The sequence below is a fragment of the Dasypus novemcinctus genome, chromosome 13, assembly GCF_030445035.2.
Source record: "Dasypus novemcinctus isolate mDasNov1 chromosome 13, mDasNov1.1.hap2, whole genome shotgun sequence".
NCBI lineage: Eukaryota > Metazoa > Chordata > Mammalia > Cingulata > Dasypodidae > Dasypus > Dasypus novemcinctus.
This window is the reverse complement of record NC_080685.1, coordinates 91,068,142-91,084,160: the sequence shown is the minus strand read 5'-3', so window position 1 is coordinate 91,084,160 and position 16,019 is coordinate 91,068,142. Positions and strand designations below refer to the sequence as shown.

The 16,019-nt window shown below is 39.0% G+C and overlaps 1 protein-coding gene across 1 annotated transcript; it reads left to right on the top strand.

Moving 5' to 3' along the window:
- Positions 1–530: 530 nt before the first annotated feature.
- Positions 531–13,693, top strand: ELK4 (ETS transcription factor ELK4). The gene is made up of 5 exons (XM_058275086.2): positions 531–739; positions 7,812–8,027; positions 8,890–9,762; positions 10,747–10,863; positions 12,201–13,693. Exons 2-5 carry the CDS (start codon positions 7,821–7,823, stop codon positions 12,297–12,299), a joined length of 1,296 nt encoding a protein of 431 aa, XP_058131069.1. The 5' UTR covers positions 531–739; positions 7,812–7,820; the 3' UTR covers positions 12,300–13,693.
- The last annotated feature ends 2,326 nt before the right edge of the window (positions 13,694–16,019 follow it).

Genomic DNA, 16,019 nt, shown 5'->3' with positions numbered 1-16,019 from the left:
TTCACACTTATCAGAAACAGAAGCGGTCCCCTTGGAAGGCTGCTCGACGAGGGCCGCCTCGGGCAGAGGAGAGCCGAGGGCCTCAGGACCGAAAAGATCCCGGGGAGTACGAGGTCCTCACACAGGTGGCAGCTTTGGTCCTGAGGCTTCCCGTCGGGTGCCTCTGGGAAATGGAAGTCACAGGACCAAGTCCGGCGAAAAGAGACAAATGGGGAACTCCAATGGGCGCCCTCACAGCACCCACGCTAGAAGCCCTAAGCTCCCCCAAAACCGCGGTTTGCAGAGGCCGGGACCCGAGAGACCTCTCTGGCTCACGGCGTCTTTCCTCCCGCCCCCGGAAGTGACGCGCGACGGCTACGGTGTCTGGGAGGGACCTACAGGGGGGGTTTGAGAGTAGCGGCGGCAGCGGAGGGAAGCAGGCTCGGCCTCGGCGAGGAACGCCCCGAGCGCGCGCCCGACGGCTAGCGGCCCGACGACCCGCGCCGCCGCCCCGCCGCCACCGCCGCGTGCGGGGGCGAGAGGGCGGGGCGCGAGGACCGCGGCAACTGCTGCGGCGGCGGGAGATGCAGCCGGCTGCGGGCACCCGGCGGGCTCGGCTCAGGCGCCGCCGCCTTCATCTGCTCCCCCGCGGGGCTCGCAGCGGCTGCCGCGCCGTCCCCGAGTCCTCCGAGTGAGGGGGCGGCTGGCGGAAAGGAGCAACGTGTTCGAGGCAGACACCGAGAGGGAGCGCCGCGGCTCGGTGAGCGGCCAGCCCCGCGTGTCCCTTCGGTTTCGTTGCGCCGCGAGCCCCGTGGGGGTCTCTCGGCCGCAGCTCCCTTTGGCCGGGGGCGGGGGCGGGGGCCGAGGGGCTCGCGGCACAACAGGAAGTGAGCGCGCCGCCGCTGGGGGCGAGCGCGGCGGGCGGGGGCTGCGGGAACGCGCTCCCTTCGGGACCCGCCCCCGGCCCGCCCGGGCGACTCGGCCCCAGTCCGCCGCGCAGGTGGCCGCGGCGGCACCTCGCTCCGCTCTCACTGTCCCTTATTTGGTCCCGTGAGGTCTCGTAGACAAAAGATGTCAGTGTTCTTTCTTTTTTTCTTTTTTTTGCATGCGTGGGGAGGAAGGGGAGCAATTCTGACTGTAAGTAGTGGCAGGAAGTTGGAAAATGAAAGTACAGTAATTCGATGCTTACAAAGCTCGGGGAGGTTGCAGCTCTTTCTCCGGACTTTGATCTCCTCGGGGGCACACGGTCACCCGTGTTTCTTCCTCTCCGCAAGTTGCTATTCATCCGGTGTCAAGTTTCATTTCTTTTTCTTCTATTCCCCAGTAAACCCCCTCCCCACCCCCACCCCCCCTTTCTTTCCGCTTAATGTACAGCTGCAGCGAGGCTCGCAGCGTCTTCATTCCTAGGAAGATCAATTGGAAACATCTTTTGGGGGCGGAATCTTAGAGAACATTGGCAGGAAATGAGCGGTATTGTTGACCGAATTAGTCAAAAGATAACACAGTTGGCTTTTTACCAAGCTTTTACTATTTGAAGTATAGGGCATGTAAATAAAAATTGTAGGATTTATGTGTGCGTGTTTTAAATTACTCTTCATCAAAATGGTACACTCATTTACCTGTTCGTTATTGAATCAGATCCTCCCCGTCCTCTCTCCACTGTACTCATGCTGTGTGGAAGCTTGGTGCTTCAGTATTTAGAGCTGTCAATGCTATTTTCCTTAAATGTATTCTGATTCACACCCCCCCACACACACACTCTCTTTGATTGTATTTATATTCTTAGGGAAATGCCAAGTTTTATTGTAATCTAACAGTGTAACTTTTTAATAGTCTTTTATAAGATTCTCTACAGTTAGATGCCCCTGGTTACTTTTTGACAGTGATAATTATTTTAATTCAATACTTGATACATTTCATAATTTTTATTTAAGCCACATACTGAAGAGCTTGGAGGCTTGTTTATTATTATTTTGGGTCTTAGTTACTGTTTCTGAAAAATAGTTGGGTTTTGGGTCACCACAGCAACTGGACTATGTGTATTATAAACATGTTTAGGATGGAAAAGGTTCATTTAATAAGAGACTTCTTTCCTTAGTAAGTTATTTTATCATGCTTCTACTTTCACCTTAGCATAGGGATTAATCTACTACTGTCTTTCAAGTGTTAAGGTTAGACTCACCATGTTTTCAGCATTTAACCCTGCAAAAATTAAATTTTATCTTAATTTATACTTCTAATAAACTCAAAATTGTGTTTGCAGATACGTGGAATTTTTGTGAGACAGAGAAGGAAGTATTTCCCTTCCCACATCTTTCCGCGTTTCGACTGATAGCTAGCTAGAGTAAAAGTATTTCTATTTTTAAACTTCATCTCTGTAGTGTTTGATAAAAGCCTCTTAGAAAATTATCCCTTTAGTTCTCTTTTATGACTGAGGAAATCATTGAAATTCGTACTTTATACCACACTTGTAGGAACTAAAATGAAGAGGTTCTACTGAATTACATACCAAAAAGTTCACCAACTTTTCAATCAAATAATAACCTGGTATCAAGATTGATGAATAAAACATTGTTTTAAAGTACCCATTGAAGATACCCACTTTTATCTATTTGTTAATATTTCTCAAAAGGAAATTCTTAAGTCCAAAAAAAGCAGTGCCAATTTTCTTTCACTGTCGATGACAATCTACCTCTGACAAACTGCGGTGTGCTAAAGAACTATAAGCATTTTTCATACTGATAGGTTTTTCATACTTGTAAGTTCTGCCTGGAAGTATCCAACTGCTCATCAGCATTTGACTCAACATGCTACTCCACAATAACCAAGTGGGAAAGTGGAAGTTAAACCTGTACCACTTCAGGAATACTCAAATTTTTAGGAATATCCTCTCTGCTCGTTGTGGAGACTGTTAATGTGTTATTTCTGTCTTTTTGCATGTATAGTTTTTAGCCATTATAAACTTATAAGACTTCAAAACAAGTGGAATTCTACACACCAGATTTGTAGCACTATAGAGATTGCAGTTCGCTGCCTCTCTCTCCACCCCTCACCTTTCTGTCACACATATAGTCACGCCCTTACCCTATAGGCATTCTTATTATGAGGGTGATGTTTGAAAAAGTGGCAATTGAATTCTCTGGTTAAGCTGATATTTATTAGGGAGTGGTTTTTAACAGGTTTATGCTAGCAAATATTTGTATAAATGGGAAACTATGGTAAAAATGTAACTTGTCAAGAACAGATACCAAAAGAAAGGCCTATCTGATAGACTAAGCAAAAGGGCAGAGAATAACCTCCGGGCCTCCAATAATTTATGGATTATAATATAACTTTAAACCCAGTTTAAGTAAGGCTGTGGGAAGCTATGATTTCTGGTGGGCATCATTACCTATAAAGCATTAAGGTAGTGCTTATATTTGTAAATTATTATCACTTAGTATCTAATATGTAATACTTTGCAGGCAACTGGTCATGTGAGAGTATTTTTTTAGGAGGTCCTGGGGAGTGAATCCTGGACCTCTTTCTTGTGAAGCACGCACTCAGCCACTGAGCTATACCCCCTCTGCATTGTGTGAGTGCTTTTATCCATCTAGGGGGAAGGTTGCATAGAGTACATGACTGATTAAAGAAACTTGGGTTCATGGCTTCAGCATTTTTTTTACTCTGTGTCTATAAAATGCATCTCTTAACTTTCTATTCTTTAGTATTTTCCCATCTTTATTTTTGGACAATGGTCTATACAGCCAACTTCACAGTGATAATGTGAGGATTTTTGGACATTTTAAATGTTGAAGAAAAGTTACAGGAACCCAGATAATTTCCCCTCCACTTCCTTATCGCTGCCCTTTTTGGAAGCAGATGTGTTTGCTTTTAAGGATCCTGTCCTCTCTGAGTTGTATGCTGTTAGAATTATACTTCTCAGCCTAATCCTTGGCATGTTTGTAGTGTTAGGTTTTTGGGTTTTTTAAAAAAAATCTTTACGATATAATCACATACATTAAATTCACCTATTTAAAGCGTACAGTTCATTGGTTTTTAGTATATTCAGAGTTGTGCAACCATCACCACAGTCTAAGTGTAGAACATTTTTAAATCCCAACACAAAAACCCTGTACCCATTATCCCATTCCTCTTCCCGCCTCACCTTCAGCCCTAGGTAGCCAGTACTCTATTTTCATTGTCTTTATGTCCTGTACTGGGCATTTCACTTAAATGGAATCAGACAATCTGTGATATTTTGTGTCTAGATTCTTTCACTTAGCATGATGCTTTTGAGGTTTATCTATTTAGCATGTATCAGTACTTGATTCCTTTTTATAAGTAAATAATATTGCACCGTAGATAAGTACCATAGTTTGCTATCCATCCAGCAAGCTCATGGCTATTTGGGTTGGTTCTCCTTTTCAGTATTATGAATAATATGCTATGAAGATCCATGCTCAAGTTTTCATGTGGAAATGTTTTTTCTATTCTCTGGGGAATATATCCAAAGAGTGGAGTTGCTGGGTCATGTGATAACTCCACGTTAAGCATTCTGAGGAACTGCCAAACTGTTTTCCAAAACAGCTGCACCATTTTACATTCCCTTCAGCAAGGTTCCCCACATTGTCGTCAGCAGTTGGTATTGTTTCTCTTGTTGATTATAACCATCCTAGTGGTAGTGGGTATTAAGTGGTATCTTGTGTGGTTTCTTTTTTTTAGATTTATTTTATTTATTCATTTTTTAACACCCCCCATTGTTTGTGCCTACCGTCAGCTGTCTGTCTGTTGTGTGCTGTCTGTGTCTGCTTGTCTTTTTTGTGTGTGTGAAGATTTAATTTTTATTTTTCTTCCCTTCCCCACCCCCACTGTTGTCTGCTCTGTGTCCATTCATTGTGTGTTCTTCTGTGTCCGCTCACATTCTTGTCAGTGGCACCAGGAATCTGTGTCTCTTTTTGCTGTGTCTTTTTGCTGCATCAGCTCTCCGTGTGTACAGTGCCACTCCTGGGCAGGCTGCGCTTTTTTTCGCGCGGGACGGCTCTCCTTGCAGGGCACGCTCCTTGTGCGTGGGACTACCCTACGCAGGGGACACCCCTGCGTGGCACAGCATTCCTTGTGTGCCACTGTGTGTGGGCCAGCTCACCACCCAAGTCAGGAGGCCCTGAATATGAACCCTGGGCCTCCTATGTGGTAGGCGGACACTCTCAGTTGAGCCACATCTGCTTCCCTGCTCGTTGTCTTTTTAGGAGGCATCAGAAACCAAACCCAGGGCCTCCCGTGTGGGAGGGAGGCACACAGTTGCCTGAGCCACATCTGTTCCCTACCTGTTGTTTCTTGTTGCAACTCCCCGTTGTATCATCTTGTTCTGTCTCTCATGTCTTGTTGCATCATCTTGTTGAATCATCTTGCTGTACCAGCTCACTGTCCTGGTTGCCCTTCCCAAGAGGTATTGGGAACCAAACCCAGGAGCTTGCATGTGGTAGGCGGGTGCCCAACTGCTTGAGCCACATCTGCTTCTCTCTTGTGTGTTTTTTTTTTCCTTGTGTGGTTTCGATTTGCATTTTCATTATATGACTTGAGCATCTTTTCATGTGTTATTGCCCATTTGTATATCTTCTTTGAAGAAATGTCTGTGTAAATCCTTTGCCCCCTTTTTTTCCATTGAATTATTCAGTTTTGTTTTTGTAACTGAGTTGTAAGAGTGCTTAATATATTCTGGCAGTAAGTCCTTATAAGATACATGATTTGAAAATATTTTCTCCCATTCTGGGGATTGTCTTTTCATTTGATGAATGTCATTTGCTGCATAAATGTTTGAAATTTTGGTGTAATTTAATTCATCTGTTTTTGTAGTGTTAGGTTTAAGTGGAATTGATTTGTTTTCAAGCCATATTTTGATTCATTGAGATTTCATTGCTAGGTAAAGAAAGGAACATTTTGTTTTGTTTTATAAAGGTGTTCAAGTTATAGGCTTCTTGGGAAGAATTTGAACAGATTTTGCCTGAGTTTCTGCCCTAAAGAATTCTTCCTAAATAGTCAAGGTGTTGGGAATTTTTACAAGAAGAATAACTTTAGGAGAGTTTTTTTTTTGGTGGTCTGCTGTCTAAACCAATAGTTCTCAACTAGAGTGATTTTGCCTCCTCCCGCCCCCCCATGGAGAAGGGCTTTTGTCAGTGTGTGTAGACCTTTTTGGTTGTCACAGCTGGGCTGGAGGTGCTACTGGCGTCTAGTGGGTAGAGGCCAGGAGTGCTACTTAATGAACAATATACAGGACAGCCCCCATAATGAAGAATTGTCTGACCCAAAATATTAATATTGCAGAAGTTGAGAAACCCTGGCCTAGGCAGGGAGATCCTAGAACTTGAAGGCTTTTTCTTCAATTCATGTCTTAATAATCAGAGGTCACTAATCAAATAAAAGGATCCATTTGGATAGAATCCCTGTGGACAGAATGGTGACAGAACTTGTCAATTAAATCAAGGAACATTTTGCTGGATTCTCAGTGCTGCCAGTATACATATAAATTACATTTGCCATAATGGAAACTATTTGAAGAGGAAATTCCAGTGAAGCAAAAATAGATTGATTATTCACTATACCTCAGCCCCTGGGCCCCTCTGAGACACATGCACACATATACACACACATACACACCCTGGCAAATAAGCAAACTTTTTTTTTAGATAGATGCTGAAATAATGGTGGTCTCTGAGAATATGATAATGTGAGGTGAAATATAGTAACAGTGATACTCCAGTGATAGGCAATACTGGTCTGTTCCTATAATTTATGGTATCAACTTTATCTTCCCTGAAAGTTGTTCACTGTATAAGAAGAAGGACTTTTCTTAAGCAGCAGGGCATAGCAGTTTTAAGAGTTTGGACTCTGGATCCATACTGGCAGGTTCAAACCTCAGTTCCATCATTTATTTACTTTTGCCATCCTAGACAAGTTATTTAACCTTTTTATGAATCTGTTTTTATTATTTTTTAATACAATTTTATAGTAGTCTATCATTCATACGTCCACATACCTAAACAATAAATGTATAGTAAAATTTGTGAACTTACAAAACAAACATGCATGTATCATACAGGACTCCCGTACATCACCCCACTACCACCTTGCATCATTGTGAAACATTTGTTATAAACTATAGCAGGCATCATCAAAATATTACTAACTATAGCCCATATCTTACATTTGGTGTGTTTACCCCCAGCCCACCCAGTTATTAACACCCTGAATTAGTATTGTATATTTGTTATAGTTCGTGAGAGAATGTTCTCATCTTTGTTCTGTTAACCACAGTCCATCTTCTACCACTGGATTCCCTGTGTTACACAGTACCAAACTTTGTACAGTCCATTCAAAGTGTACACTCAGTGGCTCTTATTTTCATCACAGAGTTGTACTATCATTACCTCAGTCAATTTTAGAACATTTCCATTATTCCATAATGGAATCCCATACCATCTTATACCTCCTTATTCTTGTCTCTTAGAATTGATACATAAAAAAGAAAAAGAGAAAAGCCAAAACCAACCAAACAAAAAAGAACTGATATAATATCTTCTTTGCCATTGTTGCAGAAATATTACACTGTTACTGTTAACTATCATCCATACTTTATAGTTATTGTAATTTTTCCTTGTATCACCATATTCTTAACACTTTATAAAAGAAGAACATATGTATAAGAGGTATGCAGTAGTATCTATCTTACAGGATTGTTGGGGAGATGAAATGAAATAATACATTGAGAGCACTTAAAACAGTGCCTGCCCTGTAGTGTTATGTAAGTGTTAGCTGTTAATCTTACTATATAACTTATCTATTCATCTTTTCAGCTCACTGCTATGGACAGTGCTATCACCCTGTGGCAGTTCCTCCTTCAGCTCCTACAGGAGCCTCAGAACAAGCACATGATCTGCTGGACCTCTAATGATGGAGAATTCAAGCTTTTACAAGCAGAAGAAGTAGCTCGTCTCTGGGGGATTCGCAAGAACAAGCCTAACATGAATTATGACAAACTCAGCCGAGCCCTTAGATACTATTATGTGAAGGTAATACACATCCTGATCTTGAAACTAGATAGAAAATCTCAAAACAAGAATTGTTCCTTCTCTTCCCTTGAGGTTATAGGTAATAATGTGCTAGTTTATTTACATGCAGTTTATTTTAAAGTTTTGGCAGTTTGGAATTTGGATGAAAGGTTTAATGTTCCAGATGTACTTCTACAAACTCTTATTCACATTACACACATTTTCTTTCAGTTTCTTTAAAAGAAAAAGTGAGTACAGTGTTAGAATAAGATTTTTTAAATTTGAGATTATTGAGGATAAATACTAATTCAAGTATATGTCATAGTTCACTTTAAAATTGTCATATAAATACTTGTGCTTGTAGGTTTTCTTAATTTTTGTTTTTAGTTTAACCTTTGGAACACAAATCAATACTTAAAAGAATAGTTGCTAATACTTAGAGTTGATTTCTTAGTTGAAATTGTTTTTTGTTTAATTTCTAGTAATTTTGAAAATATTCTTGGGCACAGAGGCAAAATCCATGGCTTAAAAAAAAAAGAATTAGAATGAGAAGCTGAGATCTGAATGAATTTCTGAATGAATTGGGCCCTTAGCAGAAGTAATATCCTAAATTCCTTTTTGCTTACTTAGAAAATGTGGCTTGTACCTTTGGAATGATTTGAGATTGCACTTCAGTGATTTCTGATTTTATTCAAATATTTGGTTAAGAGTGTTAAACAATTAAAATCTTTCAGCTTTTATATAACATATTAATTTAGTTAAATTTAAATGTGCTTGCCTTAATTTATGCCCAGTAATGGTAGGGACTGTGCTTGGTATGACTAGATAAGATACATTTGGATTATTTTGAAGCTTTAAGAATGCTTATTTTAATTACCAACAGAATATCATCAAAAAGGTGAATGGTCAGAAGTTTGTGTACAAGTTTGTCTCATACCCAGAGATTTTGAACATGGATCCAATGACAGTGGGCAGGATTGAGGGAGATTATGAAACTTTAAGCTTCAGTGAAGTCAGCAGCAGCTCTAAAGATGTGGAGACTGGAGGGAAAGAGAAACCATCTCAGCCTGGTGCCAAGACCTCAAGCCGCAATGATTACATACACTCTGGCTTATATTCTTCATTTACTCTGAACTCTTTGAACTCCTCCAATATGAAGCTTTTCAAATCTATAAAGATTGAGAATCCAGCTGAGAAATTGGCAGAGAAAAAATCTCCTCAGGAGGCAACGCCATCTGTTATCAAATTTGTAACAACACCTTCCAAAAAGCCACCACTTGAACATGTTACCACAACTATTTCAACTGGCTCAAGTATTTCTCCATCTTCAGAAGAAACTATCCAAGCATTGGGGACTTTGGTTTCTCCGAAACTGCCTTCCCTGGAAGCCCGGACCTCTGCTTCCAACGTATCTACCACCTTTACCACCACACCTCTTCCATCCCTGTCCCCTTCTTTGCAGGAACCTCCTGGAACACCTTCACCGCCACTCAGTTCTAACCCAGACATTGACACAGACATTGATTCAGTGACTTCTCAGTCTATGGAACTTCCTGAGAACATGTCGCTGGAGCCTAAAGACCAGGACTCAGTTTTGCCAGAAAAGGACAAAACAAATAATTCGTCAAGATCCAAGAAACCAAAAGGGTTAGAACTGGCACCTACCCTTGTGATCACAGGCAGTGATCCAAGTCCTCTGGGTATATTAAGCCCATCTCTCCCAACAGCTTCTCTTACACCAGCACTTTTTTCACAGGTAGCTCTTTCTTTTTAGTGCCACTATTGTTTGCATTTAATCACCTTTGGAAACAAATTTATACCCTCATATTCTCATTCTCCTACCAAGACTTGTCTTAAAAAGTAACCTAATTCCTTACCTCAGTTAAAACTGCCAGAATTGGGAGTGGATGTGGCTCAAGTGGTTGAGTGCCTACTTCCCACATGAGAGGTCCTGGATCTGGACCCTGGTGTCTCCTAAAAAAACAAAAACAAACTACAAGCAAACAAATGAAACAGAAAAAAAAGAACTAACTCGGGGGAGCCAATGTGGCTCAGTTGTTGAGTGCCTGCTTCCAGCATACAAGGTCCTGGGTTCAATCCCCAACCCCAGTACCTAAAAAAAAAAAAAAAATCCACAAAAAATACTGCCAAAATAAAAGGTTTATAGTATTTCGTTAAAAAATTTATTGTTCTAAGCAAATATTTTGGCTTTTTTTACTTCCTCCTAAAGAAAATAAATATTCCCTTGTTTGGGGCTTATAAAACTGCATGATATCTTATTAAAAAAATAGTGATAATCTCAGGCTAGAAAGCATTAGGTCCTGAGAACCTTAAGAAAAATGACTGGTGTGATGTTGAGTAACAAGTTTTTATGGTTACATTAGGTATTTATTAACTTGCTCATCTAACATTTTAATAGATTACTCCCAGACCTTTATTATTATGGAAGAAATATTTTTGACCCAGTAACCCAGTAGGCCTCCGCCTGAATTCAAGTGGGTTCTCTTATTTGGGAAGCACCCTATAAAAGCTGGGTTAAAGAATAACCATTTTGACTTTTCTCTTTCTTAGGTTGTAAAAATAATTTGAGTTTTTCCTGATGATACATTTTCAGACTTGGAGATATTTGGGGTGGAGAATAGGATGTTTTTTGGGTTCAGGGCTATTGATGTGCTAGTGTAGGGAGAGAACATAATCCTGGTAAGTCATTTGATGAGTATTTTTGTTTTGTTTATTATAGACACCCATCTTACTGACTCCTAGCCCCTTGCTCTCCAGCATCCACTTTTGGAGTACTCTCAGCCCTGTTGCTCCCCTAAGTCCAGCCAGATTGCAAGGTGCTAACACACTTTTCCAGGTAAATTGCATAAAAGTCTGTCTCTTCTAATCAGAGCATGTTAAATGAAGAAATAGGCAAAAGGCATGTCCCACTGTTCAGTTGAATCACCAAAAACCTATATTTAATAAGTATTTTTATTTTTGAATTTCTCTGTTAATGCCATAGCGAGCAAAACAGCTCAGATAAGTATTTGCAGGAAAGTGTCTTCATTGTGTAAGATTATATTTGAGTTAGACCAAGAATTTTTTAATACCGTAGTAAATATTAAACCAATCAGTTTTTCTGTCATTTAAAATACTAGAAATCCTCCATTTTTAGAAAACATTATAAAAGATATATATTTATATTTTGGGGCAATCTTTCAGCACAAAGGTTTCCCCTTTTAGTTGAGGATTTAAAAAAATACAGAAAAGTTTTTATAATAGCATATCAAATACTCGCACTTCCTTCTCAGAATTGATATCAACATTTTAAATACGTATTTTTAGAAATGAATGTTAGCTTTTTATCAAGAAATTAGGAAAGGTCTTAAAGTTTTTAACCATTATTTTGCTGAAAATATGTACACTTTATAACTTGTAGACTTTTTTGTGGTTGAGTGATTTATTCAGGGGTGATTATCCTTGCATTTCATAATTTAATTTTTCATTGTTCTTTAGAAATGTAAAGGAAAAATGTTTGCAAAAAGTCCTAAATTATTGAATACAAAGAGAACTGAGAATTTTCCACATTTCCTTTTTTTGTGTGTTTCTTTACCTCCCACTCACAGATAATTGAGTTGTGTGATCTGAGTCCTTAAGCAGAGTCATAGTGCTCACATAGGTTTAGCCTGGAATCTCCCCATGGAATTGATTTCAAAACACATGATGAGGAAACCTTTTCTAGGATGAGTACTCTGTAACTTTCTGTACCAGGAGAGAGTTAACAGATGGGCATTTCTTTTGGAACTTTTCTGGACCCATTTTTTGAGAGACCATGATTTGCTCTATAATTGAATTATACTCTATAATGCATATTGTCATTTGCTGAACTGTCTAAAACTTTTTTGGGAATGAGGTGGGAAGTAAATCTGTGTACCTAAGAAATGAGGGAAGGTATAGATTTATTCTTTTTTCACTCCATCAGATAGGTTGGAGAGTGTTGTTATTTACCATGTAGGACAAACAATTTTTTTCTTCGAAGTTTTTGTTAGGGCACTATATTCCACCATGATAAACAATTACTTTTGAAAGGAACAGGTTGTGTGAGCCACTGCAGAAGCCTGTTGTGTTCTACCCCAGGGAATATAGTAGGGACAGAAAGTAAAAGTTGGGGTTGAGTAATAAGATGTTAATGTGCTTTATTTTCTTTCTCAGTTTCCTTCTGTACTGAACAGTCATGGGCCATTCACTCTGTCTAGCCTGGATGGACCTTCCACCCCAGGCCCGTTTTCCCCAGACCTACAGAAAACATAACCTCTGCCCTTGTGGAATGCAAGAACCATGGAACAGAGAAACAGACATTCAACATGGTTACATTTGAAGTGAGCAATTGATAATTCCACAAAGCTGATAATAGACTATTGTGATTTTTTTGTTTTTTGCCATTCTTCTCCATTGAATAGGATGCCCTTTAAATAGGACTCAAGTTGGACTGTGTATAAAAATGCCTTAATTGGAGTCTAAACTCCACTTCCCTCCCTGCCTCCTCCCCTGCCCCCTTCCTTCCTTCCATATTTTGAGCTTTGTTTTAAAGAAATTTTTGGTGGGATTTAGTCTTTATACTTTGCAAGAGCAATTAAGAACAAAGTTATTCCTTTTATTCCTTTCTATTGTGACCTTTTGGGAAGGAAAAAAATTTATGCTGAGTTTATTATTTAAAGAAACATTGGTCAAGTGATATTGGCCATCTTTAGGACTAAGTGTGCTCTGTTGAACCACTGAAAGCTGTTCATAAGCCGTGGAGGAAAAAGAATCATTCCTATTCAGATAGAGTAAGATGGGAGCAGTATATTTTGGGGAGACTACATTTAGTTGTGAACTGTTACCTATGTAAGCAACTCCACAAAGAGGCATCTTGTTTACATTTATTCAGGGTTGGTCTCTTCGCCATATGTGTGATCTTGTCTGAACCGTCAAGAGAGCATGAAGTCAGTCTGTTTCAGCATAGGAAGATTTTTAAACCAGGGGTTTAAGATGGTGTTTGGAACATCTAGTAAGAATATCATCCCCCACAGCTAGCATAGAAATGTCTGTTCTCGGGGATAATTTTACACCCATAGACTACAGCATGGTAAGTGGTGACTTTTAAGATTGAACCCAAGTTTTTTGAAAAGTTATGGCACTTTTGAGTAAAGAATTCAACTGAATAACCTGAAACAGTACAAGGGGCTTTTTCCCACTTAGAAGACACTCAAAGGACTCTTTACTTTTTTTTGTTTATTTTATCTCATTTTCTAATGTATATTTGTCTTCTTGCCTTTTAAATTTAAGGTTGTTAGAGGTGGTGATAGTTTTCAAGATGTGATTAGGAGGGTGAAATGCAAAGTATATAGTCTTCTAACCAGTAGTGAGGTAAAGATGTGCTTATTTCTTTCCTTTTTATTTTTATTTTTTTAATTAGGGAGGAGCAGAGTTCATTTGGGAATGCTCATACATATGGATTGGATTGTCTATATTAGTAGTGAAAAATACAGGTTTTCATTTCTAAATTACCACATTTATAGGATATTACCATATGATAATCAAGGCAAGGTGCAGACAGATTGGTTCATCCCTCAGACTGAATTGAAATCATCATCATCACATTGGAACCTTGTGTAGATGTATTTGGCTTTAAGGTCCCAGATGAAATTATGTGCCACCCCTGCCACCACCACCCTGCCCATCACACTGTTCTTTTAACCCTAGAAATCGTTTGTTATAATTGAGTCACATGAACTAAATGGAATCAGGGAGTAGGGACTTGAGGGCTCAGAATGGCAGTAGGACAAATCAGCATCTTCCAGATGCATAATTCTCAATTTAAATTTTTTAATTTACAGTATATAGAGAAGCTCTTGTATAAAACATCTATGCTAGTTCTGTAGTAGTGAGGGGAAAATATTCAGGGAGCTGCCTTTTATATATATAGTATTGGAGACTTGTTACTGATTGATTTCTGGTTAGCAGCTGAAAGTTCTGTTTCTAGATGTGCAATAGTAGTGTTGAACGGTAGTGTTCAATAGTGATGGAAAACAGACATATTGGACTTTGTCCTCATATTGAATTACCTAGTTTGCTTGTTCGAAATTAGACCTCTCAGTAGCACTTTGAAATAGTTTTAATAAATATTTTGTACATTAAATGATAAGTAAATATTGATGGCTTGAGTTAACTAGAAATTTTAAAATTTGAAAGTACAAAAGTTGTTATATCTTTTCTGACTTAAAGGAAAAAAGCCATTGGTTTGTTTTTAGAGATAATATCTTTGATAATATACTGTCTTAGCACAGCGGTGCCTGGGAACTAAGGGCACCATTGAAACTCAGCCAAAGTGCATCGTCCTAGTTTTAGTGAGTCTTCTTTCTATAAACCTGTCCTGAAGCCTCTGAGAGCTATGAGGCCTTAAGAGATTGATGATGATCGGCCTTCTCTCTGAGATCAGCAAATAATGGGGAACTTCTGTGTGTGTTTTATATATATATATATATATATATTTTTTTTTTTTTTCCTTTTTTTAAATGAAAGTTTACAACCTTAGCTCGAAAGTATGAGGCAGACCGTTCTATTTTTAGACTACCTCCTTCCTGGAAAATCTTTTGAACATCTACAGAGTTCTTCTTAGCATCAAAAGGTGATACACCATTTAAGGTTAGTACTCACTGCAGACTTAATTTTGGTAACTGTAGTTGGTACCTGTCACTAGCCACTTTGCTAGCACGAATGCTATGGGGCAACAGCCTCAGTTAAAGAAGGGGAGCAGGTTGAACGGGATTTTGGAGCATCTACTGTATATGATTATCTTAGCTTTTCTTCTGCTCTTGTCCCTATTCATTCAGTGGTATGCTGGAAAATCTTTAACAACTAGGCTCTTTGGGGGAAAGAAGCCCTGAATTGTAGTGTTTGCCAATTTCTGTGGTGTAAATTACTCCTACTGTGACTGATTTCGAAGTACCACTTGGGTATTGAGAACAGATGTACACAATTGGCTCAGAGCCAGTGCCAGCAAACCACTGCATTTATTCCAATCTAGAATGGGTTTTCATGTGATTTCTAAACTTTTCTTGTTTATATGCTGATTTTTAAAAATACAAAATCAAAATCACATGTCTGACTTGAGAATCTTTTTTAAGTTACTCAGTGCTTTTGTAGTGTTATATTCCTCATGACATATTTTGTGTGTTCAAGGGTGGACACTTCCATTGATTTTTTTTTTCTCTAGTACACAATTGAAGAATCCAGCGGCCCTCAAAAGGTAAACCTTAAAACTTTCTAGAGTGAAAATATAGGTTCAATTTTTTTTTTCTATATTTTGAATTTTTAATACATTAAAAAAATTTTTTCTCAAGTTTTGATGGAGAAAATAGACCCATGAGCCTTTAAAAGGATACTGGATTTTTTTTTTTAACTGGAAACATTCTTGAAGGATGTATATACTACTATTTTAGAGATTAAAAAAAAAAGGCAGCACTGACTATTGAATCACTTTACCTGGCACAGTTTCTAGTTCTCTATATTATTAGTCAATTAGGCATGGAAGGAAAGATAAACAAGAGCTTGGAACTCTGGAATTGGAACTTGAGGCTATTGATGAAGTATCCCTTCAGTTCCATTCACGCTGGGCATTGTATGGTGTCTGGTCTAACAGTATTGTTTCACCCTGATCTCAAAATTTGTATTGTGATTCCAAAGTTCTAAAAAATAGCTTTGTATGTTTCTAGTGAATTTAAGCATATTTAGAGGCACTCATTGGTATTTCAGAAAAACTCGCCAAACCTTTTGAACACACATCTGGATCAGTAAAAAGTTCCTGAACATAAATTCCTTATTAAAAATATATACATACATATATTAAATTATATCTAGCACTGTACTGATTTAATATGTATATTATAAAACATATACAAAATAGAAATTTAAGGATGGCATAAAAAGTAAATATTGAGTAGAAGGTCTAATATTTTCTTCCTGCCAGTTTCTTCAGCTTGTCTTCTT

Coding starts and splice junctions, on each gene's coding strand:
- ELK4 (XM_058275086.2), top strand. CDS start 7,821: ATGGACAGTGCTATCACCCTGTGGCAGTTCCTCCTTCAGCTCCTACAG. Junction 8,028..8,889: donor TTAGATACTATTATGTGAAG/GTAATACACATC, acceptor AATTACCAACAG/AATATCATCAAAAAGGTGAA. Junction 10,864..12,200: donor GTGCTAACACACTTTTCCAG/GTAAATTGCATA, acceptor TTTCTTTCTCAG/TTTCCTTCTGTACTGAACAG.